We start from the raw sequence: 27,796 nt of genomic DNA on the forward strand, positions 1-27,796 counted from the left end.
GTGAGAGTGGACATCTCTAATATGGCCATCTCAGAGACAAAGAGCACAGCAGTGAGCACAGCAGCCCCTTCCAACTTCTGTTTGTGAGGGGAAGCCAGTCACAAAAAATGGAAGGTGGCCATAAATGTTAAAACTCAGTTAAGTTAAAACTCAGTTCATACTCATTTAAAACTGAGTAAAAAGGTTGCATTTATGCCCAAGGTAAAGAAGAATTATGTGAACGCAACAATTTTTCATTTTGTAATGAATTACTAATTTACATTTAGTAATATTCTTCTCCAACTATATGTGGGGGAAAAGGAAACATCCAAACTATAGAATAAGCTTTTCTCGCAGGTTTCTCATCCAAACCTGCATTGTAGTACGGTGCACTGAAGTCCAAAAACAAGCATATTGGCTTGTTACTATGCCTTAGATTACAGTAGTAAAAAAAAAAAAAAATACTTCAGCAGTAATAAAGATTAGTTTACTAATCTTTCACAGGGCTAACACAGAAAGACAAGCGACCATTTATGATCAGCTAGTTCATGGTAAATGTGTGTAACATAATGTGTTTTAATATGCATGATTCCAGTACGTGCATATTTTATGTAGCACATAGCGATGAAATCAGTTGACCTAACAGTGCAAATTGTGGCTCCTCTTTAATTATCTAAATCTAAAAGTTGTAACCCTTGTTGAGACACGGCAGATCCAGATCAAGTGCAGGCTGTATCCTTTAAAGCTGTGCAGGTGTCTGCTACCTGGAGAGGTTGCATTGTTAAAGACAAGTTTGAGACCTTAGCGCCCCCAAGTGTTCTTATTTAAGCATGAAGTACAAGATGTAACATTCTCTAACAAACATTAGGGGGCGAAAAAACCTTATCCAGAAGCAGCATTAAATTGTGCTGGATTTTATTTCGTCTTAATCTTTATTCCATGTAGTCACAAACTCATTCTACACTTCAAGCAAAAGATATAATGCGATTTTTCTCAGGTCACTATTTGGGTTCCCTTTCATTTGAATAACTAGGTTTCTCTACTTTTTCAATCATGATGTTTGATGCTTTCCATGTTTATTCTTACTTCTTGCCTTTTACTATATTGGTTATATTTATGTTATTTATAGTTATCGTTATTATTTATATTAGTTAGCGTTATATTACAAGAACCAAAATTGAAGTGTAAGGTTTAGAAACTAAATTAAACAATATGGTAACGCAATCTTATATTATTATTAAATGGCATTTAAGGCGGTGTTGCAGGAAGACAAAATATACTGATAAAATATTGCTGATTGACGGTTTTATTGTGAAAGTCTCAGCGGAAGTGTGAGTTTATTGACTTGGTTTTGATGGTGGTCACACAGACAGGGAATTCGCTGTCAAGAGGGTGGATGCCTAGAGCTGGTAAGCGATGCTTTGATTAACTGAACGCGTACTGTAATAATTTTCTTGTGTTTCACGGTAGCTTGTTTTGTCTTGGCCGCGGTAGTCCGGCTGTTTTGAGTCTGTGGTGGAGCAGCACCGGGCCGCTTACGTTAGCTGGTGCTTTCTAGCAGCGCTTACAGTCGTGTCGCAGAGAGCTAGCTGGTTTGCTAACGCTAGCTCGCTAAGCTGTCTAGCTAGCTTGATTAGTACTGATGTGTCCATTATCGGACGCACCTTTATTTGACGTGCTTATTTTTCTAAGTCGTGTTAAGCAAAATATTGCAACCCCATAATCGCTAAGACAAGTGTTTTGAGTGAAGGCTCCAGAAGGACTTGACATATTTGTGCAACTGAACGCTCGTATGTACACAAGCCCAATTTCATGTGTGCTGATAAAGCGCATCCGCCTCGGCTAGCGAAGGAGGAGAGGTGGGTTGGCGCTGTCGTTTGTTTCTGTTAACACTGCCCCTTGTTTATATCTGTGCACGATGCTTCAGATTTGATCATCGTCTTGACACTCTTACGTGCGAGAATGATGTAACAAGCCTTAAGCTTTTGTAATAACCTGGATTGACTGGGTGTCCGATAACGGACCTGGGCGTTCTCGGTTTGAAGTTACGCGCTGCAGTCGGTGATCATCCGCCGCACAAAGATGGAATGCAGGCTAACGTTAGAGACAAGCTGGCGACACGGACGTTATTTACGGTTCCTGTGGCTACATACTTGTTTCTGTGCCTTTCTGTGCTCCGGCTTGCTAGCTAACACGAAAGCGAGCGTCTGGTTCTGTGTGGCAGGCGGCTGAGTGTCAAAGACCGGGGAAAGCAAGGGACCTAGTGTGCTGGGTACCCATCGGGGGTGGCATTTCCCCGTCATTCGCTTATCCAGCGTTTGGCGTGTTGATGCCGCGAAAGGCTTTCCGGCGACACCGCGTTTAGGGCGTTAAAAGGCCGTATTAATAGCTGCGACATAGTGTTCCCATGACTTGGGCCATGTCATCCCAGAGTTTCGATGAAACCGGCTAACTGCGCTTGCGGGGATTCTGTTACACCTTCCTGCTAAATAGTGATCGTGTTTGACAATAACCCCCTTACAAAACTAGCTAGTTAGTTGGTTTTCTTCCCCGCTGGGGTTTCAGGATTAAGTAGCAAGCCGTTGTAATAATAGCCCTAGAGTAGCCGTGCTGTGTTTAATAACACGTACAGAGCAGAGCAGCAGTAATGCTGTAGAGGTGTTGAAATCGTATCCTCAGACATGCTATTATGGTCGTTGAATACTCTCCTCTTGGTTTACATTAATTTCGATATATTGACCTTAAATAATCGTACTATAAGTAAAGTAGAAACTTGCACAACTACATTGATGTCGATGTTTTATATAGTCTCTACAGTACAGAGAAGATGAGTGGAGTTGCATTAATAAATAACGTTGCCCCACTTCTTTGGAGGGGTGTAGCCATCTACAGTCTAGCCAGATGTCTGTCGTTTGAGATCGTGTGGATGTGCTTGTGGTGAAAGTAGAAGCTGTCCTACTGTCTGATCGTGTCTTTGCATAGGATATCGCCTATGATTTGAGATGTCTGTGCGCTGATTGGCTATTCATACGTGCAAGGTTTGCCATGAGCAGCCACTCTGATGAAGACTGATAAAATTGTTGTCATTGCATGATTCATATTTTCTTGCTTGTTAGGTAATAGGGGTGTGCAGTTAATTTGATTTCAATTACAATTTTTGCCTTCCAGGGGCTTTTAAATTAAGATAATTGGTATAAAATCCACTTTAAGGCTCTTCTTTCACCTTTGAGGAGCCTCAGTTGATTCCCTGTTAAGCTCTGTTTGGTTTAGTTCAGCTCATGTCAGTTGAATTATAATTAATATTCACGAAGATTAACTTCATTAACGTATTTTCTTGAAATTTAATAAAACCACTGTTTTTCAGTGGCTTTGTTGACCCTAACACACAATTTCACCTAATATTGTCCAATAGTTGGTTTAGGTTTGCTGCCTTCCAAAGTAAAGATGTTATCATTGAGAAATGCCTGTAAAAGGCTGTGATCTTTTAAACTTTTATTGAAAGTTGTTTTCACTCAGATGACTGTGTTTGTCACTGGTGTTCAGTGTTTTTTGTTGTTGTTTTTTATTTTTTGTTAAAGTGAACATGTATGGTAAAGCCAGCACGTTCCTTTTGTGGAGTTTTGCATGCATGTACAACTGTCATTAAAACAACCCTGAACCTTTGTGTTGACATCTGCCACAGCTGTGTCTCTGTGGAAATACATGCTTTGCACTGCAAAATTCCTGTCTGTTTTAAACTCACTTCCTTTGGATAGCCTATGTGCCTGAATGGGCACCATAGCTGGTGGACTAGCACTGAGGCTCCAGTTGTTTTCATACTATTATTTGTTGCCAGTGTTTGTCAACATGTGATATATATATGACCAGGAGTGCCATTTTCCTCAGTCTAACTTTAAATCCGGATACATGTATGAGGAAGTCAGCAGTCACAAGATTACTGTTTGCACTTGCATTGGGTGGAGTGCAGGCACTTCATGGGCCTGAATGATATTTCCTTAAACAAAGGAGTTTTATAGTCATTATTGTTCCACGTCAAATTTATGTAGGTGAGTCTTACAGAGACATTTCCACTGAGGGGGAAGTAGGTGATAAACAGGAATTCCTTCATTTTGTGTATTGAGGTTTACTTGAAATTTTTCATTGAGACCAGAAAGATTTGCAGGATGTTATGTAGCCACTAACTACAACTTCCAGAAAGTTGGGAGTCTGTGTTAAATGTAAATACATTGCAGTGATTTGCATTGTGTAGAGTTTGCGTTTTGTACGTAGGATTTAAATCCTGCATTCAGTTGGATAGTTCAAATACTGGAACTGAGAAAAGTTATTGCTTACTGAAAAATGGCTTTTCTAAGCTCAAAAACAAGCTTTTAATGGCGATTACTCATGGGACCACATCTGGCTCACATATTGCTAAGGCAAAGAGTCCTCTCAAGTAAAGAGCCTTTTTTTAATGTAAATGTTTGTATTTTGTTGTTATTTTTGGCTGCATTTGAAACAAATGTAATTAAGCTTGAGTAAATTAACTATAAATTAAAGGTTACTTTTTTCTGGTAATTTTTGTTTAATACATGTAAAAAGTTTCTTGGTAGGTGCTAGCATGTTTGGTTTTTTTTGTTTTTTTCCCCTCTATATCCAGAAAAAAGTGTGATAAGCAAGCAAAACATTAAAAAAAAAAAGTTGGGACACGGCAGTAAAACGCTGACACTAAAAAGCACCTTTTGGAATAGTTAATGGCTAATTTGGTAATTAACAAGTCAGTCACATTATTTTAAATACAAAATGTAAAGTTAATGTACATCAGACAGTGTTTAGTACCTAATATTGATTCCCTGTTGCCATTAGCTGATGCTGTGAGTGTGACATGATTTTGACATATAGATGTCTCTAGACTTTGACTTTAATCAAACACGTGAAATTTGGGACAGACTGGACAATTTATATTTCACATGTCTCTGATCATATTAAATAATTTTCAGCTGCAACCCATTTTATTCTGTTAATCTTTTTCCTTTGTGTGGTTTGTGTTTGTATTTTCCTTTGGATGAATAAAACTAACAGTATTTATGTGTGTCAGAGGGCTTGGGTCTACCTCTTTCTCTTACATGGGCTGTTTCAACTCTGTCTGCTAGTGTGTCATGTAGGGCAGGGCAATATGGTCAAAAATATTTATCGTGATATATATTTGAAAAATTGGAATAACAATATAACTGGCGATATAATTGATGCAAGACCAAATACTTTACAAGTCCACAACTTTATTAGTGCAAAAAAAAACCCCCATCAATGTATTTTCAATTAAACAAGCAGCTAACAAGCATACAGTGCGTATTACTCCGCAAGGCTCCTGACTACAGTAGCCATAATGCTCTGATAGTCCATCAAGCCGTGCGGCTTCGTAGCTTACAAAAGTCTTACTAAAACAGTTTTTTGATAAATCTTTGAGCGCCGTGTACCACATAAAATCGGTTTGAGGTAAGTAAGCACAACCAGAATTCATACATAAGGCGCACCAGATTATAAGGGGCACTGTCGATTTTTCAGAAAATCAAAGGATTGATTGAGGGAGGGAGGGGGCTTCTTTCTTGAAATCTCACCCTTGTCTCCTGGGAAACCAGTTTAGCCTTAGTTTGTGGTCAGCTATTTGCCCCTCAGTCAAATGTTCCCAGTGAGAAGCATGACTGTTCATGCACCAGAGATGATCAAATGAAACAAGACTACCATGAAACTCTATAGAGAAACTTCTCTTTATTAATCCCTGCAGAAAATATGCAGCTTAGATGTTGGGATCAGTTACTAAAAATCAAGCAGTGGAGATGGTAAAGATTTTATAGATTGTTGTAAGGTATTTCAGTAGTGAATCAAACATTTGTCCAGTGTTTAAAAGTTCCACAGTCTGCCCCCTGTACCATACCTGCCAATGTATTGTATTGTTTTGAAGCACTCAGTCAGTAAACAGCCTTTCTTTATCCTCTGTGCAAAGGATTGTCATTTACTGAGTTTTGTAACTGTGTGAGAATTTAGAATGATAAAATCTGTGGTGATTTATGGGGTTGCTTTGTTCACTTCAAATCTTTTTGTATTTGCTACGCAACGCTTCAGGAACAGTGAACCGGCTGCTGACAGCAAAGTGTCAGCATTTTGGTTGTTTTTCACATCCTTGATGCCAAGATCTTGTCTTTGGATGTCTTCAAAAGTATGTAACTTAAATGCAGATTGCGATCAACATGCATATTTTATAGTTTTGAGCTTTAAAATTTGTTTTTATTCCCATTTCATTTTGGCTTTTTAAATTCACCTTTGTTTTAAATAGTTTGCAGAATTCTGTTAATTTAAATTTAATTTGTGTTGTTTTGTTTACTTTAGTTTTCGTTAGTTTAATTTTTTTATTTATTATAATGTCAATGGTGTTTTTTAGCTAAAAACTTTAAGTTCAGAACATTATTACAATAAAAACAGCTGTGAAAGCAGCTGACTCAGTCACTTCCTCCCACAGTCCAAAGAAATGCATGGGATAGCTTAATTGGCAATTCAAAGTTGACCGTGTGTGTGAATGATTGTTTGTCAGTCTGTATCCCACCTTTAAGCTAATAGCAGTTGAATCGACTCAAGATAATTAATTGTCTGTTGACAAAAGGAATGCATACCAGTTTAATAAATTTATATAGCTTATTTATTTAACAGTGGGTCAGATCAGTACTTGGTATAAGAAGATGCCTTAAGCCATGGCCTCAGGATTGAATAAGAAGTGGTAAAGGCTAGATTGGTGCAGCTATATTAATGATAACATGCATAGTGCTATACTTGGCTTGATTTTCTTTTACTACCCTTTTACTTACGGCTTCTGTGAAACCTCTATATATTTTGTTTGTGGCTAAATGGGAAAAGTAAATTCTATCTTTCTTTTTGTCTATAAATACAACTCTCATGCTTGGCATTTAACACAACCTGCAATCTCAGTATACAGTCTGCTCAGTTTAGGCTGAGGAAAGCATTTTCATCCCCACGGGTTGCCACCAACCTTTTATGAATGGAACTGACGTCAGAGCCTTTCATCACAGCTCTCACTTTTTGAAACCCGCTGGTTAGGCACAGTAAACATGGTCTATTGTACAGAGTTATTTGAAGAGGGTATTTGAGCTTATTCCGATTGCTTAATGTTGACTGTTGAAAGGTATTTAGGCTTTGTGCAAAAGCTTAGATTAGATCAGATGAGATGGGACTTTTATTTAATCAAATGAAATTCATGCATGCATGTCAGCTGACATCTTGATTCCCCGTTAGACTTTAATAAATTTGGGAAATATGCTTTTTGTTTGTTCTTTGGGTGATGGAATGTATTAATATTTAATTAAGTCAAAAACACATGTTGAAGTCTGTGCAACACAGACCTATGAGGCCTGTGAGTGTGTCCTTTGTGAGTGCAGCCTGTTCACTATTTTTATTGGAGCCATAAGCTACTTAAAGTGTGTGTTAGGACACTACAGGTTAGTCTAATATTATCCAGCCAGCTGTATCAGCCTCTTGACTGATATGTCTGAGCAAACTCATAACAGTGGTACTTAAGCAGTAGGAAAGGTTTCACTACTGCTTTATAAAGTGCAAATTGTGCCAAAAAATACAATTTAGCAGAACTGGAAAAGTGTTTAGAAACAGTCTTTTGTAATATCTGAGTATAAAATAAAATGTATTTTTAGTTTCAAGCCAAAAACGGGACCAAAACAGGATTAGTTATGGGAACAAAACCACAACAATCAAAACCCGCAATGCCTAAAAAAACAGGGCCAGGATTAAAAAGAAAGAAGACGAAGAAGAAACAGACTATATTGATGGAAAAAAAAGTTGTTATTAATATTAATTTTAAATTGTAGCCAAGACCTTTATTTTTTTCTTCCTCTTACAAAGTCATGCAGCTGCATGTGCAAGTGTGCATGTGTGTGTTTTTTCTGTGTGCTGGTATGAGGACACCAGGGCTGCCACAATACTCTCCTTGTGCTCTGTGGGCAAGAGGAGCCTGGCTCAGCTCCTATCACACAGTTGCTCACGGCACTTGTCCTGTCATTCGGACTGACCTCCTCGACCTGTCTGTCGATTCTCAGACTTCACTGTGACTTATCTGCTCTTTGGAATGTCTTCAGTAAAACACACAGTGTAAACTTTGCCTTCCATTTCAATTAGTGCATCATTTTTTAAACATGCACTTTTCATGTTTACATTACATTTTGTGGAGATGTTTTGCAGCATATCAGTTTTTCTGGCCCATTTTTCTATACTCGTATGAACCCACATTAAGAGTGTTCTTGGGGAAATGCATTCCTTTGCTTCATTGGCAACAGATGTAGAGGAGGACATTTTTTTACTTTGCGCTGAACCTTTTGGAGTGTCTAAAAACGGGGCAGTGTGGACTTTCAGGGCAGCTGTTTTGCCCATGAAGGCCGAAATAGACTTCATGAGAGAACTAATGTCGGGCCTGTGGCTAGAGCATCAGAGGGCTTGTGTTTGCCTCCCAGTGGCAGATGGATAAGGAGCTGTCAACATGGGTAACAGCTGCCCCATCTACAGATATTAAGCCACCTAGCTTTGAAGTAACAGTGACACAAATATGGCAGAGTATCCAAAAGTAACTGCTGTTATGAACGCCGGTATATCCTGAAGGTTGCATAAATTAACACAAGGGTGTTTTAATGTTGCAAAACCTATAGAGAAATTTGTGTATTGAAACTGAATAAAATAAAATGCAGACCCCTGCCAATAGTCAAGTAGAGCTGATCAGTATGAATATCTGTTACAATACAAGTGTAGCCCAGACAGTATTATTTAAGTAGTTGTGGCATTTCTGAATTACTATCAGTATTTCAAGGATTTGTTTTTATTATACTACCTCATTTTTAAGGTAGTCCTTTGTAAGCAGTTGTTTGGCCAGTAGGTTGTAAAGACAGGTACCATGACTTTACTACATGCCCAGTGGCATACTTGGCTTGAAGTTTTTGTTACTGGCGACAGGGAGCTTGCTCCAGGAAACCTAAACCCCCTTCCTGTTGAAGTTGAGCAGCTGACATGTACGGCGAGTGGGGAAGTAGGGCTAACATTAGCCCTAAGCGGCTCCTGCTGGAGGAAGGACACTAAAGTGGGCTGGCAGAACTCCAGTGCATCCGGAGGGACGCTCTTATCACACGTGTTTGTTTGGGTGCAATCTCTAACACACTGTGCCCTGCAACAGGAGGCTGTCAGCCAACAGAGCTACCCTAAGAAGCCAACAGACCTCATTAATATTGATGCCGTGTCTGCTTCTCTTGGGATGTCCTCTGCCTGCAGAGTTTTGTTGCCAGGAAGGAAATGTAGACCATGAACACTCTCTAATAATGTCACTTTGTTGTTTGGGCTGAATTGAGTCTGACTTACAGCACTCATTTAATGTGTGGTTACTTTTGTTGTTCACTGCCCTAAAAAAAAAAACAAAACAAGAAAAAAACAAAACAAAAACACAACTACTGAACACTGGTATAGAATGATGGGCCTGCCAAATAAGATGACATTTACTGACATTGGCTGAAAAATATAGTGTGTCACCAATTTTAAGCTGGCTAAATGATTTTAACTGTGCTAGATTGTGTGACGAAGCTATTCACTTTTTTTTTTAAGGGAAAGATAATAGAACCACATTCTTTATACTAGGCTCAGATTAATACCATTGTGATTGTAGGGTAATCTCAATAGTATGAAGTTAATTGACAATTTTTTTTATTTTAATCAGCATTTTTTCTTCTTCATTTTTTTCCACTATCACTGCTTTTTTTTTTTGTTAAAGGAAGTAAAACTCTTAAGATTAAGCATATCTTATGACACTGTCCTGGGCAACATCTAGAGCTGAAGTGCGAAGTGGCATATAGACGTTAGGCTGACTCCAAAAGGGGGTCAGTCAACATAAGCCCCCTTTTCCATTAGTACCGACATGGATCGACTTGCCACAGTTTGCCATATTTATCAGGGTTTTCCATTACATTATTGTACCTGGTACATAGTACAAAAATAGTACCTGCTTGGCCATGATTCCAAAGTGATCTGAGCAGGTACTGAAATGTGACGGCAGACTCCGTGGGACTGATTGGCTGGTTAGTGGCGTCACTTGATGAGTCATGAGAGCATCTCTTTCACGAAAATAAGTCTGACGAAAAGCCACAGATCGAGTAGCAGGTTTATCATCACCTTGACGTCGACCTTTGTTGTGGCTAATTATGTCACGGAACACTCAGCTGTATTGCTATAATGATGACCACACACATTAGGTGGTATTCAATTGTAATTGAAAACCCGACGATCTGAGTAGGGGCGAATGGAAAAGGGGCTATAGACTGAGCATTAAAAATCAAAGTCAAAGAATTCTTTTACTATTGGTGTATAGGTTCCCAATTTTTCAACTACTTAGATGAGGGTGATTTTTCTTATTATCTTATTAATTTTTTTTTTAAAACTCATCCAACTCCACCTGGATTATTGACTTAACAGTTGCTTTGATTGGCATGTGTCTTAACACAGGGAGCTGAAACCAATAGGTGTCTTGTACTTAGCTAATCAAGCCAAGTAGTGTTGGCTGATAAATAACCACTCCATGTGCTTGTCCAAATAAAGGAAATTGCAGCTAAAAAGCCCCAACAACCTAGCATCGCTGCAGCCACAAGAAGCGTGGAGACTTCAGAATGTGGACTCACCTGTCACATCACAATAGCTGTCAATCTTTATACTAAAATAATATTATTGTGAGGCAACATTGCCAACAGTACTGCTCTGAATGTTTGACAGATTTGTTTTTAATTACCACTGTTAATAAAAACGTTATATCCATGTCTTTGTTGTAATGCACTGGCAGCTTGTGTTCCCTTCAGGTGGATTTCAATGAACTGCAACTGAAATTAATTCATTTAAATACATCCATGTTGTCTCCAGCTACCTGGGTCCATTTTCACAATAGGGTATAATCACTGCTTAAGAAACGATGTCCAGACTTCTCTCAGCCTTGGCCTCCAACTTTTCTGGTTGGTAACTGAGACATTCTCAAGCTAGCCAAGAGACTGTTTCTTTATTTTGACCTGGGTTGGACATGTTTGCAATGCCTCACCTCAGAGACCTCCAGAAGGCCCTCCCAAATGACTGAGGTCCTCATCCTATCACTAAGGAGATTCAGGAGGCGGGAACAGACACAGTTTATTTCTGCTGTTTGAATCTGCAGTCTCATTCTTTTAGTTATAACTCACAGTTTGTGAGGGAAGTAATGCAGATTGACAAGTCAGTGAATAGCTTTGCATTCAGATTGGCCTTCAATAAAGCAAACTGGTGCATCTATAGCACTGTAAATGCTAGACCAATCCACGTGTTAACCTCTTACTTTACTTCTCTGCTATTTGTAAACAAGAACCCTGAGATACTTGACTTCCTCTATTTGAGGCAGCAAATCTAAAGAGGAAAAAAAAGAATAATTTCATGAAGATTAAATATATCCAACCTTTGTTTTTCCAAACCACGTTCCTAAAGCTGTCTAACTGCTGTCCACAATTAGTTTTAATTGTTTCCAGCTGTGTCCTGGTCCTTTACGTCATGCTGTATGACTAGCAAGCTAGTTTTGTTCGCTGTGGTTTCCTCACTGACCTGTTTAGTATATTCATCAAGTTGTTTGAAAGAAGACTAATCTTCCACCCATCATTTAGCCAAAAATAGTGTGAATGTGTGAGAACAAAAGTAGCCAGCTCTGGGTTAGCCGAGCTTAGGTTTCACATTTACTTTGTAGAAGCTTATATCCTATTACTTATGTCAACTAGCAGGCATTGTGGGCACCTGGCAGATTCTCACTGTGCCAGTAATCCCTGGGATTTAGAGGCCTGCTGCACTGTTGCCCTAGTTAGCTGCTCTTAACCACTATAGACAATCACATACATAAAATTAGATTTGCTATTCCTTCATCAAATACTTCCTAGAGAAAAGTTTTGTTTGTTTTCCTGAAAGAGAGCGTATCTGCAATACCTAGAATTTCTCTGCATAACTTGGTAGGTGGTAGTATAATTGATATTTTTGTACCACAACTAGATCTGAAAATTTGGTTATTTTTCAGGAAAGAAATTATGAAGTAATGACAAATAATCATTAATTCAGGCCTCTAACACGAAAGGATTTCCTGCTTTTCTTTGTTATATAACCCTGCAACCCAAACATTTCTGGTCTGTTTTAGAGCTTGAACAAATAATTGGTTAATTGAATATATAGTATAATAAAGTTAATTGCATTACATTCTTGATACAGATGTGGGGTATTAGATCTTTGAATAAGCACTGACCACTTTAAATGTACAGCCAAGCTCCTGACTGGTCATCCTAGTTATCCCTGCAGGGTTTGTCTTGTGGTAATCACCTAGTTTTGTTTAGGAAAAGGTTTGCGTTAACATATTTCACGGAATCTTCGTCAATTGTAAACATGCAATACTTGCTGACAAGTGTTGGAGATGAAACCTCACTGACTACGATGTACATTTGTGTGGTTGTTTTTAAGTAAGGTGTCCTTGTAGCAAATTTTCAAAATAATAACTGAAAGACTAACTACTGTAATGTAAGGGTTAAAAAAAATTGAAAGCACATTTCCCTTGTCCCTTCAAGAGGAGGTCAGTAGTTTCCCTTGGCTCTGTCTCTCAACTCAGTGGCCCGGGACAGATAAGGGTGGGCTGATTTTTGCTGGGCGTCCCCTCTGTTTGTGAAAGGAAGTGAGGTTTTGAAGGTCAGGCGAATGTTGGCGGAGATGCGTAATGGAAGCTACCCTGTATGTGGGACTACCACACAGCTGCTAAACCTACAGTGACAGCATCCTGGATGTGTTACCTAGCTGGGAATAATATATTTTTTTATCTGCGGTTCCTGTTTCATTCCAAAACATAATTGTTTTCAGTGTGATGTTACAAGATAACACAGTCAGATTTCTGCCTGGTATATGGAAAGCTGTTTCATGAAGAAAATGGTCGGTCAGGATCATGTTCAGTGTCCTATTGACTTTATTGTCATAAAGAGTGTCTGTTTTAGTCTTTAGTGCCACATAGCTCTCTGCAAGTGCATAGCTAAGGGACTGGTTTAATGGGAATGTATTCTTTGTTCCTTCCTAAAACACTGCGACCTAAGATGAGAAAAAGGTTATTTTACACCTGCGGATTTAAGGCATGTTTCTTTTGGATCAGTTTACATGAAATGTTTATTTATTTAACTTATATGATTCCAGATTATGTTTAGTATTGTTTTATTGTCAGGAATCTTATTAACTGTGGTTTGTCTTGAGACTTTCTAAATTGCGAATCTTCTGACAGTCACAAGCTAGAAGAGAAGTGAGGCCAAATCCACTTTAATGTTAACAATATAAAATATTATATTCCTAATTCAGTGAAAAGGCCAAAGGGAGATGGAAAAGTCACACAGAATGAGAGTATTGTGACTCCTACTACGTGTAGCTCAACAGACCCCGCAGTGTCTTCCAACAATGGCTTCATGCAGGAATTTCTGTCTGCAGCTGTGTACTGCTAAACCAGACACTGCCAGAGATTCTTTGCACAGACGCTCAGTGAGGTATGGTATTAGTAATCGTCTAGAAATGTACAACTAAAGCACAGCTCTTTACCAAACTGTAATACAATATTAGCAGCAATTTCAGGGAATTGTGGCTGATCGCATCCTTCCCAATCCGTTTTCTAAAATAAAAGCCTTTGAGTGTCACTTCTGGTTTGCAACACATAATGGGTAGTACAACTTTATGGTTGTGGTTTGATATCACTGATTGGATGTCACAGCAACTGAACAAAACTAAAGCAAGTTGAAAATTTGTGGCTTGCATATTGTATTGTAAAGTATACATGCTTTCTCTTACTGCTTTCCTTGTCACTATCCAGTAAAGGTTTCATACTAGAATATTAGTTGTTGTTTGAAGGCACATTACTTGGCAGTTTATACCTCCGCCATTCTATGTACTAATCCTAAAACTTTAGAAATCAGCTGAAATTAGCCATGTTTTGATTTTTGTAGAGCAGCCAGTTTATTTTAGGTTGTCACAGTAAAGCAGTTGAAATTAAGCTCATCCTTCCTCTTTGACATGATGTTAACACTCTTCTGTGTCTCTGCCCTTTCCTCCCTTAGGAAATGACCTAGAGGCCTTACAGATACATTTGTGCTTTTGTCGCTCTAATCTGCATCCGCAGAGAACAGCGAGATCTGGAAGCACACTTGTTTCCGCGGTGAGTAATATCTACCTCAGCCAGCAGACGGGGAGAAACCGGGAAGCTGCTGGAGACTTCTGACAGGCAGACAGAGCTATCAGCTGGCCGCTTGCTCACTGCCTGCCCTGTCCTGCTTTGTGAAGAGGATTTGAGACGGACTGGATCTGTCTGCCCTTCGCCTCCCACTGCTCCTCTGCCAGCCACTGCAAAAGAAAAGACAAAGCCACATCCTCTGATTCCAGCATTTACTTGCTTGTGTGTTGTTTTCTTTTTAAATTGCCATTTTCCTTCCGTGCTGTTGACCAGTGTGTCATTTTCCTCGGATTCATTTTTGCTTTCAGCTTTTAAAGGAATTTTCTACTTTTACTGGCTGAAGCTGGTATAGGTTTATATATGTAAATACATAAGTGTATATACTCTGCATACCGTATGAAGGATTTCTCCCCCATTCTGAAGGAAAGTTAATGCACTTTAAAACTCGGCTGTAATACTTTCCTCCTCTATTATGATCATTTTGTTTGAAGCTGAAAACAGAGCATCTGGAGCTGTGTCTTTGCTGTTTTTTAAGCTAGGCATGATGATTTTGCAGCAGGGCTGCATGTGAGTATTTTACTCAGCCTGTCGGTTTTTGATCACCCTTCGGCCTCACCCACTTCTGAGTTGCCTCTCTACAAGGCATACTGAGATGAACCTCTGTGAGGTAGAATCCTTGAGCTGTCTTTATACCTAACTTGAACAGTTTCAGGGCCGTTGAATTTGGTGTTTTGTTTTGTTTTCTAAAAAAGACAAGAACACTTTGTGAGGAAAAAGAAACTACAAACAGGAGCTTCCGGTGCTGTTGCACCACCTATGTATTGTTGTAGTGCGCAGGAAAGTAAAATGGACTACAAGCGTCGCTTTTTGCTCGGCGGGTCCAAGCAGAAAGTGCAACAGCACCAGCAGTACCAGATGCCTGAGCTAAGCCGGACCCTGAGCGCCTCTCTGGCCTCCTCTTGCTCTGCCTCTTCACCCATGGGCACTGGGGTAGGCATGTCTGGCAGCTGCCACCCACCTCCTTCTGGCACCTCTACCGCTGTTGCCGATATCCAGCAAGGCATCTCAAAATATTTGGATGCTCTCAACGTGTTCTGCCGGGCCAGCGCCTTCCTAACAGACCTGTTCAGCAGTGTGTTCAGGAACTCTCACTATTCCAAAGCAGCTATGCAACTGAAGGACGTGCAGGAACACGTCATGGAGGCCGCCAGCAGACTGACAGCAGCAATAAAGCCTGAGATCGCCAAGATGCTGATGGAGCTGAGCGCTGGAGCCGCCAACTTTAAAGACCAGAATGACTTCAGCCTGCAGGATGTTGAGGTAAGTCTCCAAATCACACGCAGTCTTACTATGTGAACTTTTAAAGTCCACATGGTTCACAAAGACAACGTCAGATTGTTTTGACTTCAGTAAAAAACTGCTACAAAGAAATTTTAACATCAATGTCTAAATTTTGTTAACTAAGCTCACAAGCTGGGGTACTAAAGTTAGCCATGACATACTTTATCATATTCATGCACTCTGGAGAGGGTGCTAAGATGCTTAGCTGGTCTCTGTTAGAATGCTGGCTTCATGAATCAGAGTTTCCTGGCTCAAATAACATTCTAATTCTCAATGTTAAGCTGGTGTCAAGATCTGAGGGTGAGGTGTGAAAAACACTGCGGATGTGAGAAGAAAAACAGTTTTTGTCACAACATCTTTCACCAGCACTAAATTTGTTGAAGTGCACAATGGTTAATGCTGGCTGCAGCAGAGGTGTTCCTTATGTAAGTTTAGTAAAGGGTCTGTAGACTGTTATCCAAAGGCTCACTGCTAATGTCATTATCTTGCTGTCTTCTTTTTGTATGTCTCCCACATTGTCTTTTATTTTTTTGCTGTAAGTCCGGTGCTATGTATACACACACACAGTGGTGTGACAGATTTGTCATAGCAAGAATCATCAAATCATATCTTGAATAAAAACAGTGTTTCTGCTCAAGAGAGTTGAGGACTCTACAAAAGAGGAAATACATGAAGTCTATTGGAGACTAATTAAACTGTCAATCCAAAAAATAACAGCATACAAATCCTATAGTTCTTATAAAAACCTGTTCAACTTTTTGTATGAAATCTAGGCTCTGTTTGACAAACTCTCAACTCAAGCCAGGTTCTTGCACACAGGTTAAATAACTTGCATTACACCTTTCAGGACACAATGATTAAAAAAAATGGCAAGACTAAACAGGTGCTTGTGTTTGTAATGGATAATAATCATCGGTTGATTATGGAAAATAAGGTATTTATCGTCGCAATTCCAGTTTTCAATTTTGCTGTAATTGTGTTGTCATAATAGTGTCTTCAAGGGTGCTGTGAGCATCGAGTAACTGAATCTTAATCTCTGCACCACACCCAAGCAGAAAAAAGCCCATATTTCCTAATGTTTACTGTGCCTGCTTCTTTAACCTGCATTGAATGCACATTTGTGAGCCTGTGGAACAACCTGTAAAAAATCATTGTGGCAAGGACATTCAGACCCAAGTACACACAAAATTATTTCATGGGAGAAAACACTTATACTTAGTAGTAGACTAAAAGTTAGAGAAAGCAAAAACTTGAATGGATAAATTTAAGATTTCCCATAAAAATTTTGGATCCATACGAGAGCCATTTGAAACGGCTGATCGCATTCGTCAGTAACATTGTAGTTTGAATGCGTTTAACTGAAATTTGTGGCATTTCCGTTACATGCATCATTCGTAACATTGCACACACATGCTGTCCGATTAATTTGCAGTATGTGTATAATGTTAGCAGTGGTAACACCAACAGCCTTCTTTATTTGCAGCTTAACATCCGAATGTGGTTACACATTGCGCCAATGCTTATTCACCAGCTTGTTTTGAGACAGCCCTCATCCAACTGTTCATTTTCTAGATCAGAGTACTGCAGATTTGCACCGGCTCCTGGGGCTGTCATTCATCTTACTTTATTTTATTTTTTTTACAACTTCCCCTAACACAATGAGGGGAGCTGCTTCCTGATGGTGGCTGTGTAACAATTTAGCATCTTAGGTGTTGTGTATTAATTAAATATCAATGATTAATGTAACTCAGTAATCAGTATTTCTATTGCTGAATAGCAAGAGTAGCAGTGTTTATACATCTAGTCGGGGTTTTTGTGGTTTGTGTAAAGATATTTTTATAGACTACACACAAATATTGGCAGAACTTAGACCAAGACTAGTTAAATTTCCATACATTGCAGTGTGCCACAAATGACTTTGTATAGTTAAATACAACACTATAAAGCAAAAATTATGGGGATATTACTCAATCTATGCTACATGATAATACTTTATCATGTAGTAGGAGAGCTGCTACATTGCAGCGGCCAAGACACTGGAGGGCCTGCAGAACCTCAGTGGATGTGGCTGAGCCCAAAACAGGAAACACTTTTGCACCACAGTCGGTAAATCTGACTCTCTGTGGTCTTGGATATGCACAGATGAATATTAGAGGAAGCCCAAGTCTGTGAAAGTTTAGACCGCACAGCTTGGCACTCACATGTGCTGTCTAGCCTCAGGCATAAAAGGTACATTTGTTAAAACATTGAGAGAAACGTACTAATATTTTACTTTACAATGGCCTTTTTTCCCCAGTGTGTCAAATACATTGATCTCAGAGAAAACACTCTCCACAATAATGTTATGGGTGTAAAATGAAGTATAATGTCCCATGTGAACAAAAATATTTAAGGTAAGTAATCCAGTAAGACTGTCCAGTATATTTTTTTAGTAAATATTTTTTAATTTTAGGACAGTATTTAGAAAAGTCCAGAGTTATCAGATGGAAGTGTACAGCATACGTGCACGGGTTTGTGATGAGTCATCTGCGGCTCATGTTTGTGTTTCGGTTTTGCATTGTTTTTAACAAAATATCTCTACTATCGGCCATGGTGTGCTTTGGTAGAAAAGAATTCACTATACTCAGATTAGACTTGTTTAGACCGAGCTCGTGATAATTGCAGCTAATTCAGTCTGTCTTGTACAATGTGTTGTGTTTGTGACTGTTGAGGGGATTTTCCTTTGTATGCATGACTCGAGGAATGCTTTTTGGCAGTTCGATTTATTATGAGGTCTTCAAAAAGAACCAAATGCATTTCTGGTTTTGGAGAGTTGTGGTATGTGAAGCCCCCCCCCCCCCCCCCCCCCCCCCTTCTTTCCCTCGCTCACATCTTCTTCTCCTATTTCTTTCTTTTTTTTGCCCCCAGGCCTTTTTTCACCCCCTGGTTTGTTTTGTAGACCAGGTCTACAAAACAAACCTTCTTTTTCCAAACCACAGCAGAGCTTTCTGAGCAGTCAAAGTGAGTCTGCTGCCAAATATGCATGAAATTGTCACGGTTTGTTTGGAGGCTGTTTGCTGAGCTTGTAAGTTTAAACCGCAGAGCAAAGACCAGAGGCAGATGGTGAAGTCCTCGCAATCAGAAAGACCTTCATGGCTGTTTAAGTCAGACGACTGAATAAGCACTCTCAACTCAGTGCACAATGGAAACACTGGAAAAACACCACCTTGGTCTTCAACTGTTAAAAACACGCTGAGGATAAACCTTTCAACACGGTTAAAACTAGGGACGTGGACAACATGCACCATACAGTCTTTCATGAGCGGGATTTTAATTAAAAAAAAATGTCTACAGTCAGCCTAAACAGATGCGCAACAGTTAGTTTGTAACGAAATATGGCATATCCTGCTGCTCACATGTTGGTGTAACAACATTTCTGGGCGTCCTTCTGTTTCCAGTTCAAACAAAAACAGATTAAAGGTTTAAAATAACCCCATGGAGTTTTTGACCAAGGGTGGGTCCTCTATCTGTTTGTATGAGAGCAAGCAGACTGACAATCTGATGTCCCTGATAAGGTGTGACGAAAAGTATAAACTGGCATACACAGATGTAAACAATACAGGATTTAAAACATCAAAGAGCTAACTTAAAAAAAAAGCAAACTATATGATTTATAAGGTCTCTACAAATATTAGATTGTAATAAATAAATGATGGAGCATTGCAATCTGCTACCTCTGCTGCAGGCTCTGGTTAGAGTGGCCTCTAGGTCATAGCAGGTCTCCAAAGCAGAGCAAGGTCCACTGTCACCACCTGCAGTTTAATACAACACCAAGATGGCCAGCTTGGTAGCACTTCAAGCTTTTCAAAATAAAAGTGGCATCAGTTGTGGGTGGTGTCTTTCTCAGATGAATTTAAAAGATAAGTAAGTTTAACATTTCTGAATGTTTATCAAATATTCTTGGGCAGTCCACCCAAGTTAAAATCCATTGTTATTATGGTCAGTATGTCAGATTGGGCAGTTAATAAAGTTATTAAATCTTGGCTTTTTCACAACTGAGAGAAATGGCAACGTTCATGTTTTATTCAATTATACTTGCCGTTTTTGACAACATGTGTGTTTCTTCAGAAAAGGCGCGATAGTAATTTATAAAGAGTGTAAACAAACAATAATAACCAAAGAAGTGTGTATGATAGAGGCTGGCGCTCCATGTAACAGTTAGACCAAGCTTAATCTGCAATATCATTTTCGTTTTACACAACGGAGACCGCTCTGCTCAAATCTGACAATCTAAGAGAAAGCATTGGAAATGAAGTATTTTTTTCTGTCAGATCATAATGGCCATTTTTATCATTTTCACAGCTGACATCATCCTGATTGCATCAGATCTGCTAATATTTACTCTGAACCCAGCATTAGACTTCAAGAAAAAATAAAATGTCTCTATATGTGCTCGGCACAATACTTTATATACAGTGGGGCAAAAAAGTATTTAGTCAGCCACCGATTGTGCAAGTTCCCCCACTTAAAATGATGACAGAGGTCAGTAATTTGCACCAGAGGTACACTTCAACTGTGAGAGACAGAATGTGAAAAAAAAATCCATGAATTCACATGGTAGGATTTGTAAAGAATTTATTCGTAAATCAGGGTGGAAAATAAGTATTTGGTCAATAACAAAAATACAACTCAATACTTTGTAACATAACCTTTGTTGGCAATAACAGAGGTCAAACGTTTACTATAGGTCTTTACCAGGTTTGCACACACAGTAGCTGGTATTTTGGCCCATTCCTCCATGCAGATCTTCTCAAGAGCAGTGATGTTTTGGGGCTGTCGCCGAGCAACACGGACTTTCAACTCCCGCCACAGATTTTCTATGGGGTTGAGGTCCGGAGACTGGCTAGGCCACTCCAGGACTTTCAAATGCTTCTTACGGAGCCACTCCTTTGTTGCCCGGGCGGTGTGTTTTGGATCATTGTCATGTTGGAAGACCCAGCCTCGTTTCATCTTCAAAGTTCTCACTGATGGAAGGAGGTTTTACCTCAAAATCTCACGATACTTGGCCCCATTCATTCTGTCCTTAACACGGATCAGTCGTCCTGTCCCCTTGGCAGAAAAACAGCCCCATAGCATGATGTTTCCACCCCCATGCTTCACAGTAGGTATGGTGTTCTTGGGATGCAACTCAGTATTCTTCTTCCTCCAAACACGACGAGTTGAGTTTATACCAAAAAGTTCTACTTTGGTTTCATCTGACCACATGACATTCTCCCAATCCTCTGCTGTATCATTCATGTGCTCTCTGGCAAACTTCAGACGGGCCTGGACATGCACTGGCTTCAGCAGCGGAACACGTCTGGCACTGCGGGATTTGATTCCCTGCCATTGTAGTGTATTACTGATGGTGACCTTTGTTACTTTGGTCCCAGCTCTCTGCAGGTCATTCACCAGGTCCCCCCGTGTGGTTCTGGGATCTTTGCTCACCGTTCTCATGATCATTTTGACCCCACGGGATGAGATCTTGCGTGGAGCCCCAGATCGAGGGAGATTATCAGTGGTCTTGTATGTCTTCCATTTTCTGATGATTGCTCCCACAGTTGATTTTTTCACACCAAGCTGCTTGCCTATTGTAGATTCACTCTTCCCAGTCTGGTGCAGGTCTACAATTCTTTTCCTGGTGTCCTTCGAAAGCTCTTTGGTCTTGGCCATGGCGGAGTTTGGAGTCTGACTGGTTGAGGCTGTGGACAGGTGTCTTTTATACAGATGATGAGGTCAAACAGGTGCCATTCATACAGGTAACGAGTGGGGGACAGAAAAGCTTCTTACAGAAGACGTTACAGGTCTGTGAGAGCCAGGGATTTTCCTTGTTTGAGGTGACCAAATACTTATTTTCCACCCTGATTTACGAATAAATTCTTTACAAATCCTACCATGTGAATTCATGGATTTTTTTTTCACATTCTGTCTCTCACAGTTGAAGTGTACCTCTGGTGCAAATTACTGACCTCTGTCATCATTTTAAGTGGGGGAACTTGCACAATCGGTGGTTGACTAAATACTTTTTTGCCCCACTGTATCTCTCTTAGCCTGATTGTTGTGCCGTTTAAAGATGAACCCCATTTTAACCAAACTATGAGATTATATTGGATTATTTTGTTCTGCTTATTTAGCTGATGAAGTTCCATCCACATGACTTTAGAGTCCTGCAGAACAGCTGTTTTAAGTTTTTGAAATACTAGAATATCTAATAGGCCACTTCTGAGAAATGTAGGGGTCAGGATAATTGTGACCTTGCTGTTTCTTAGGAATGATTGTGTAAGGGGGAAGATACAGGAAAAAAAGAAGTGAAAAGCAAGGGAGAAAGCAAAAAAGAAATAAAGCATGACCAGTGACATTAATGAACAGAGGTAGGCTGCTTGTTTTCTTTTGTAGATCAGACAGCAGTGCAACCCCACTATGTAAGCATCTGGTTGTTATAATAGCTTCACTCTCCTTTTACCCAGAAAAGGTCTGGACTTCAGGAACTCTACTCTCCCAGATCTGGTGTGGTGATTGTGCAGGTGTTCTCAGAAAATAGAAGTATAAATGTTGATGATTGATTCATGATTTGCCTTGTTTGGTTCTGAGGGAGGCCAGCATCAGCTTGGCTCTGCTACACTCAGTATTTCTCATATTTTCCATGACTGTGTGGGATACTGCACAGCCAATCACATGTGTTATCCATTATCTTGTGCTTTAGCCATGTCCTCATTTTTTTTTCTTTGCTTGATTATAGCAGCCTTTGTAGCAGAGTAGTTTTTGATTTTGTTGTCAGCATGTGCTCATTTTGTTATCTTCATTAAGATATGCTGGTGATATCTACCTCAGCCCTCATTATCAGGCTGCATGTGTTTGTTATGTTATTTTTCTGTTTGGCAAACATACTATATCTCCATTGAATAATTGACCTCTGATTAGTTGCTTTAACAGCAACAACAGGTGTTTCTCATGTAGTGTACCCTGGAAATGAGCCCGTATTTATCAGATCTCCGACTGAAGGTGGCAGGGGGATAGGCATCATATTATCCTACATAGTTTAGTGGATCTAAGAGTTTTGGCATGAACTTGCAGTTATGGATTTCTTTTTGAGGACTGTAGCGACGGAAGTGTTGGCTTCTCCACCTTTTGCTGGTAAGTTGGAGTTCACTGTCGACTTTTGTACAGTTTTTATTGGCCTCAAAGGATAAATGTTGCTCATTTCAGTGACCCAGTAATGATTTTCCCAGTACTACCATAAAGGTTTCCCAGTTAAATATCCAACAGATTGTTAGTAGATTGCTTTGGAATTTTCTATAAATATTTAAGTCCCCCAGACATTCTAATTTAGTCTAATTTAACTCATTCTATTTTTTCCTCTGACTTCTCACTTTGCACCACCAGCAGATTGAAATATCACAACTGATTTATATAACAACACCATCTCCCTGATATTCATGGTTCCCCATTGATGTATCTTTGTGATGAGGGTTGTTCAGAACGTATATATGTAAATGTGTATTTGCAAAATTGAGAACTTACTTTAGTGTGGCAGCATTTAGAACTAAGCAAAGACTGTGATGATGCATTGTCATTGTAAATATAAGCATCTTAGCATACTGACATTAGTTTTTTAGTCTAGAGCAGAGCTGTGCCATATAATATCTCAGAGCCACAAGTTTTCCTCTGAACTTGTCTTGTTTGTTTTCAGTCCAGCTTGTTGTTATTTTAGTTGCATTACGAGGAACAGATTAAACAAACCACATGATATACTGACATTATCAACTTTCAGACAGGATACTGACTCTGAGTCACAGAGAAAGTTTTTTTTTGGTAGTTTTCTTTTCTTTTTCTTTTGGTGAGCTTTCATATTGCTTGTTGCACACTATATAAAAAAACGTTTATTTCATACTTACAGGGGTTTTCCTGGCTCAGAATGTTCAGTGAGTTGCATTACTTTCTCTGAACTGTAATTAAAAAAAATGTAGTTAAAAAATTGTCGGAAAAGGTAGGTTCTCTAACTTGTTATGCTTGTTATAAGAAAACTCATTTTATAGTTCTACCTCAGGCTTGCTGTGGTAGAACTTTATTTATCCAATGCGCACACTGACTCAGAAAACATGTTGACATCTATCATTTTAAATGAGATTCCCAGAATACAGTCAGTGCCCGAAGAACTGAAAAGTCTTGCAATCAGATTTTTATTTTTAATATAGAAAATGAGCCAGGAAGATGTAGACCAATTAAAATAAGTTGAAACTGAGTTGCATCAGTAATTGGGAGGTATAGAAAAATTCAAACTGGTACTAATCAGAGCCTCATGGTGTAAGGTGTGATGATTCTTCAGTCTAAATATAAAAGCACATGTTTCAGTGTGTTTTCGCCTCAGCAAACAGTTCATTGGTGGAAATCAGAGTTTGTGCCAGCTCAGACTCTGCAAAAGACACTGCTTAACAGCCTCTTTGTAGGTTTTCTCTTTTGCACAAACCACAATTAAACTTTGCAAAAGAACATGAAAAGAAGCCTGAATATTCAGAGGATATTTCTGGTCAGAAGAGCTCATATAAATTTGTTCAGTTTCTGTGAGGTCCAGCATGTTAAACATGAGCCCTGCTTGGAATACCACAGTGCATAGTCTTTGAATTTTTCCAGCACTGCTTTTGTATGGAGGATTGAGTGTGCCTTCAAAAATACCTCATATGAAAAAATGGAAAAATAGACTGGAAGCTTGTTAATGAAATGTGTACCCACACATAACAGCGAGAACTACATTTGAGTTCCCGCTGTAATTATCGTAAAGTTAAACAAAATCAATTTCATTTGAATTTTATATTTAGTTACTCAAGTTTCACTCTTGAGTCATTTGATATTTAAATGGAATCTGCTCAAGTGTCTTAAGACTAAGCTAGTTTGATGCATTTTTTTTTTGTCAGGATCACAAGATATAATGGCCCATCAACCACTATAATTCACTAGATGGTAAAGCAAAACACTGAATGAGGCAGCAAATTCCAAACTCATGAGCATGTCAAAGATGATAAATTATTTGGCAACATGTCCTATTTTGTAGTTGTTACAAAACCAATGAAACTCCAAAGTCATGGCGGTTTTATGCCTCCAGTCATTTGTGCGTCTTAGTTTTGGTGTCTGTGAATTGTGTTAAAGAATGAAGGTGGCTTCGTTGTTGTTGTTGTTCCTGTCTGCCATCATAAAGCAACTATATATTTCTTACTTCAGAACTCAGCCCTATCCCTTGAGATATTTTCAGCAGGTATCTGAAAAAGAAAACCCTTTGACCGTAGCGAACCCACGGTGTCCTATTTCTCTTATTTTGCAAACTGAACAACAAACAGCTTGTCAGAACTCAGCAAGCACTTGCTTGGACACACTTTGTAGTGGAATGATGTCAGTTATTATTGTCAACTTTGCACATGCTTTTCCCACATGTGTGGAATAGTGGATTTTTCTCTCCTTGCTATAATGTTCTTATCTATTTATCTATCACTAAAGTTTACTTTATCGTAAAGTTTGGGTTTGCTAAAATCTGGTAAAATGTTGTATTTTGAAAGTTGATGTATTGGTTATAGAGATTTGGTCCTGCCATCTTTCACATTACAATTTTTAAGTTTGTGTAAAAAAACAAATGGGAAATAAGGTAGCAAAGTGTTTCTGAAAGAGAACTTAAGTTTATTTGTTGGATAAGTTTGAGATTAATAGGGCAGACTTTAATCTGCCTGGTATTCATTTGTTGTATGTGTGTATAAACAGTTTAATGGTTGTCACTGGCATGTTTTTCAACATTTTTTTTGTGTATAGAAAATAGTTGACACACTTCTTAATTCCTGGAACGTTATGGTTGAACAGGCAGGCAAATGCAAATGCAAAAAAAAATTAGATGGAGAAATAACTTGTTGGTAAAGCAACCAGTCATTACTTGACGAATGCTTCATTAGAAAGGCGCAAACAAAGCAGCAAGCAGTTTTGTTTTAATCAACAATAACGAAGCCCAGAGGCATGTGGACATACAGGATTCCACCTCTATGCTGAGGGCATCCATATTGTTTGGTTTCTCAAACATCTTGACTGAGCTACATTCAAATAATGAGTGCTCTTAGAGTTAAGGTATGTTGTAACTGTAATCTCTGTGTTCTTTTTCCAGGTACTAGGTCGGTGCTTCCTCACGGTGATGCAGGTCCATTTCCAGTTTCTATCACAGGCTCTTCAGAAAGTCCAGCCCGTGGCTCAGTCTTGCCTGGCTGAGGCTCTTGCCCAGGCCCAAGAGCGCTGTGCCAATGCCCGCTCCCAAAGCTCTGACCTTGGGCCCCTTACAGAGCTGGAAGAAGCTTCCCGCTCATGGAAAGGTGCAGCTGAGGTATGCAGCCACAGCCCCAGGACTTTTCCAGATCTAAGCTTTGGAAATGTGTGGTTTGCCTGTGTGAGGTGAAAAAACAGCTTGCTACACATTCCTGAAAAATGCCAACAGTTTATGATTTCCAGTCCAAATTTCCTATTTCCTCTTTTCTAGGCTGTAGCTTGTCTGTAAACTTGCATTGCTATGTTCTTTAAAGCCTATCTCTATGTAGAAGAAGCTGTTTTGTAAGAGGACCCAACTGATCTCCAGGCTTATCAGTCTCCAAGGACCTTTTCAAGATTTGTTGTATACAGTGAAGCAGAGAAGAGAATAGTGGGTTGATTGATTTGTTGAACTCAGGCATGCAGAGTGTTAGCCCTGCAGGGAATCAGCCTGGATAGAGGGAGACACCAGAGGGCTCATATTTCAGAAGCTACACAAGATAGGGTTTTTGCAGCATTGAAAGAAAACTATCAGTATTATATTAGCATTATACATTTATTCTCAAGTACTTCTTGCTTGTGGTGAGATTTTGTTGCAGTGCACATTTCATTGATGTTCCTGCTGTAAATTGACCCAGAGCTCTTTTGTATGCTGCTGTACCCTCAGGCCACAGCGAGGCTGAGAGAGAGGGGCCGGGACGGCTGCCTGGCAGGCATCCAGGTTCAGCAACTCTTTTGCTCCAACAACACAACCATCCCTGAGCACCAGCTGAAGGAGCTCAACATGAAGATTGACAGTGCTTTACAGGTACAGTATGAGTGTATAGATCAGGCTAGGAAATTAGTTGCTGTTATTCCAGAGTTAGACATATACTGAGGTATGTTTTAAAAATCAAATGGACTTTGGTCTTTGAGGTTTTCTTTTCATTTTAATGGAATAATACAATGGAACTAGATGAAGTCTTATATTATAAAACTATAATATAATTACTTAAAAAACCGCAGTTCTAAGAGAGGAGAAATAAAAAACTGTAACATATTAAAGTAACTGATCATTTTCTTCTTCCCTGTCCAGGCTTATAAAGCAGCATTAGAGAGCCTCGGTCATAGTGAGTATGCTCTGAAGGCAGGCTTTCATCTCAACCCCAAAGCTGTGGAGGCAGCCTTACAGGTGTGTTCACTATCACAAATTGTAACCTTTCCATGTCAAGGTAGCATGCTCTCCCCATGCTTGTGTGTGTGTTCCCTTCCCTTCTGCTATTGTAGCGTGTTCGCTTAATTCTCCCGTCACTGTGGACTGGAGTTGGTGGCTGTCCACTGTTCCTAATACTTGCAATGATTTAATGCCTGTTAATTTCCCAGTAGCATAAAGTTTGTTTTTATGGTACTTGTATCATTTTAGTGTTGACACAGGAGTTGATTAAAGAATATTACGAACATATCTCTGTATTGTGTCGCTACTATTTTTTTTTAATTTTGTTTTTTGCTGTAATGAGTGTTTTAGCTGTTGTGTGTTTATATCCATGCGTGTGTCGTATAGGGTTGTTGCAGTGAAGCTGAGGCTCAGCAGGCGGGCAGGATGCAGACCACCTCGCAGCCCATTCAGTGCGAGCTGCCCACCATCCCTGTGCAAATTGGCTCACATTTTCTCAAAGGAGTGTCCTTCAATGAGTCAGCAGCTGAAAACCTCAAATTGAAAACGGTATGATCCTCATCTCGTCTACATTCTGTTGGTTTTCTTGTTTCATCATCAAAACATTTTTCAGTGTTTTGAGTGATAACCTTAGCAGATATGCAGGCTCCTGAAGTCTCAAGTTGTTGTTGTTTTTTGGGGGTTTTTTTAAATACAGGTGTCTATATTGTAACATCAGCAAATATTTGTGATAGGCTGCTTTGGTAATGGACCGCCATGTTTTGTTT

The 27,796-nt window shown here is 39.4% G+C and overlaps 1 protein-coding gene and 1 long non-coding RNA gene across 3 annotated transcripts in view; both read left to right on the forward strand.

The window, feature by feature from the left end:
• Positions 1 to 1,258: 1,258 nt before the first annotated feature.
• garre1 (granule associated Rac and RHOG effector 1) overlaps positions 1,259 to 27,796 on the forward strand; it is a 40,565-nt gene continuing 14,027 nt past the window's right edge. Inside the window, exons 1-6 of one of the 2 annotated variants that reach the window (XM_085166183.1) lie at positions 1,259 to 1,388; positions 14,133 to 15,565; positions 25,743 to 25,955; positions 26,544 to 26,684; positions 26,952 to 27,047; positions 27,417 to 27,578. In XM_085166183.1, coding sequence (XP_085022309.1) covers positions 15,062 to 15,565; positions 25,743 to 25,955; positions 26,544 to 26,684; positions 26,952 to 27,047; positions 27,417 to 27,578 — 1,116 coding nt within the window. In that variant the 5' untranslated portion in view covers positions 1,259 to 1,388; positions 14,133 to 15,061. Of the gene's footprint in view, positions 13,569 to 14,132; positions 15,566 to 25,742; positions 25,956 to 26,543; positions 26,685 to 26,951; positions 27,048 to 27,416; positions 27,579 to 27,796 lie in introns of both variants that reach the window. The other variant, XM_085166189.1, reaches the window with a different exon arrangement.
• On the forward strand, positions 15,572 to 25,462 carry LOC146526069 (uncharacterized). The gene is made up of 2 exons (XR_014875088.1): positions 15,572 to 16,155; positions 16,229 to 25,462. It is a non-coding gene; the product is annotated as an uncharacterized LOC146526069 (long non-coding RNA).

Source organism: Neolamprologus multifasciatus, chromosome 1 (assembly GCF_963576455.1).
Source record: "Neolamprologus multifasciatus chromosome 1, fNeoMul1.2, whole genome shotgun sequence".
In the NCBI taxonomy this organism is placed as follows: domain Eukaryota; kingdom Metazoa; phylum Chordata; class Actinopteri; order Cichliformes; family Cichlidae; genus Neolamprologus; species Neolamprologus multifasciatus.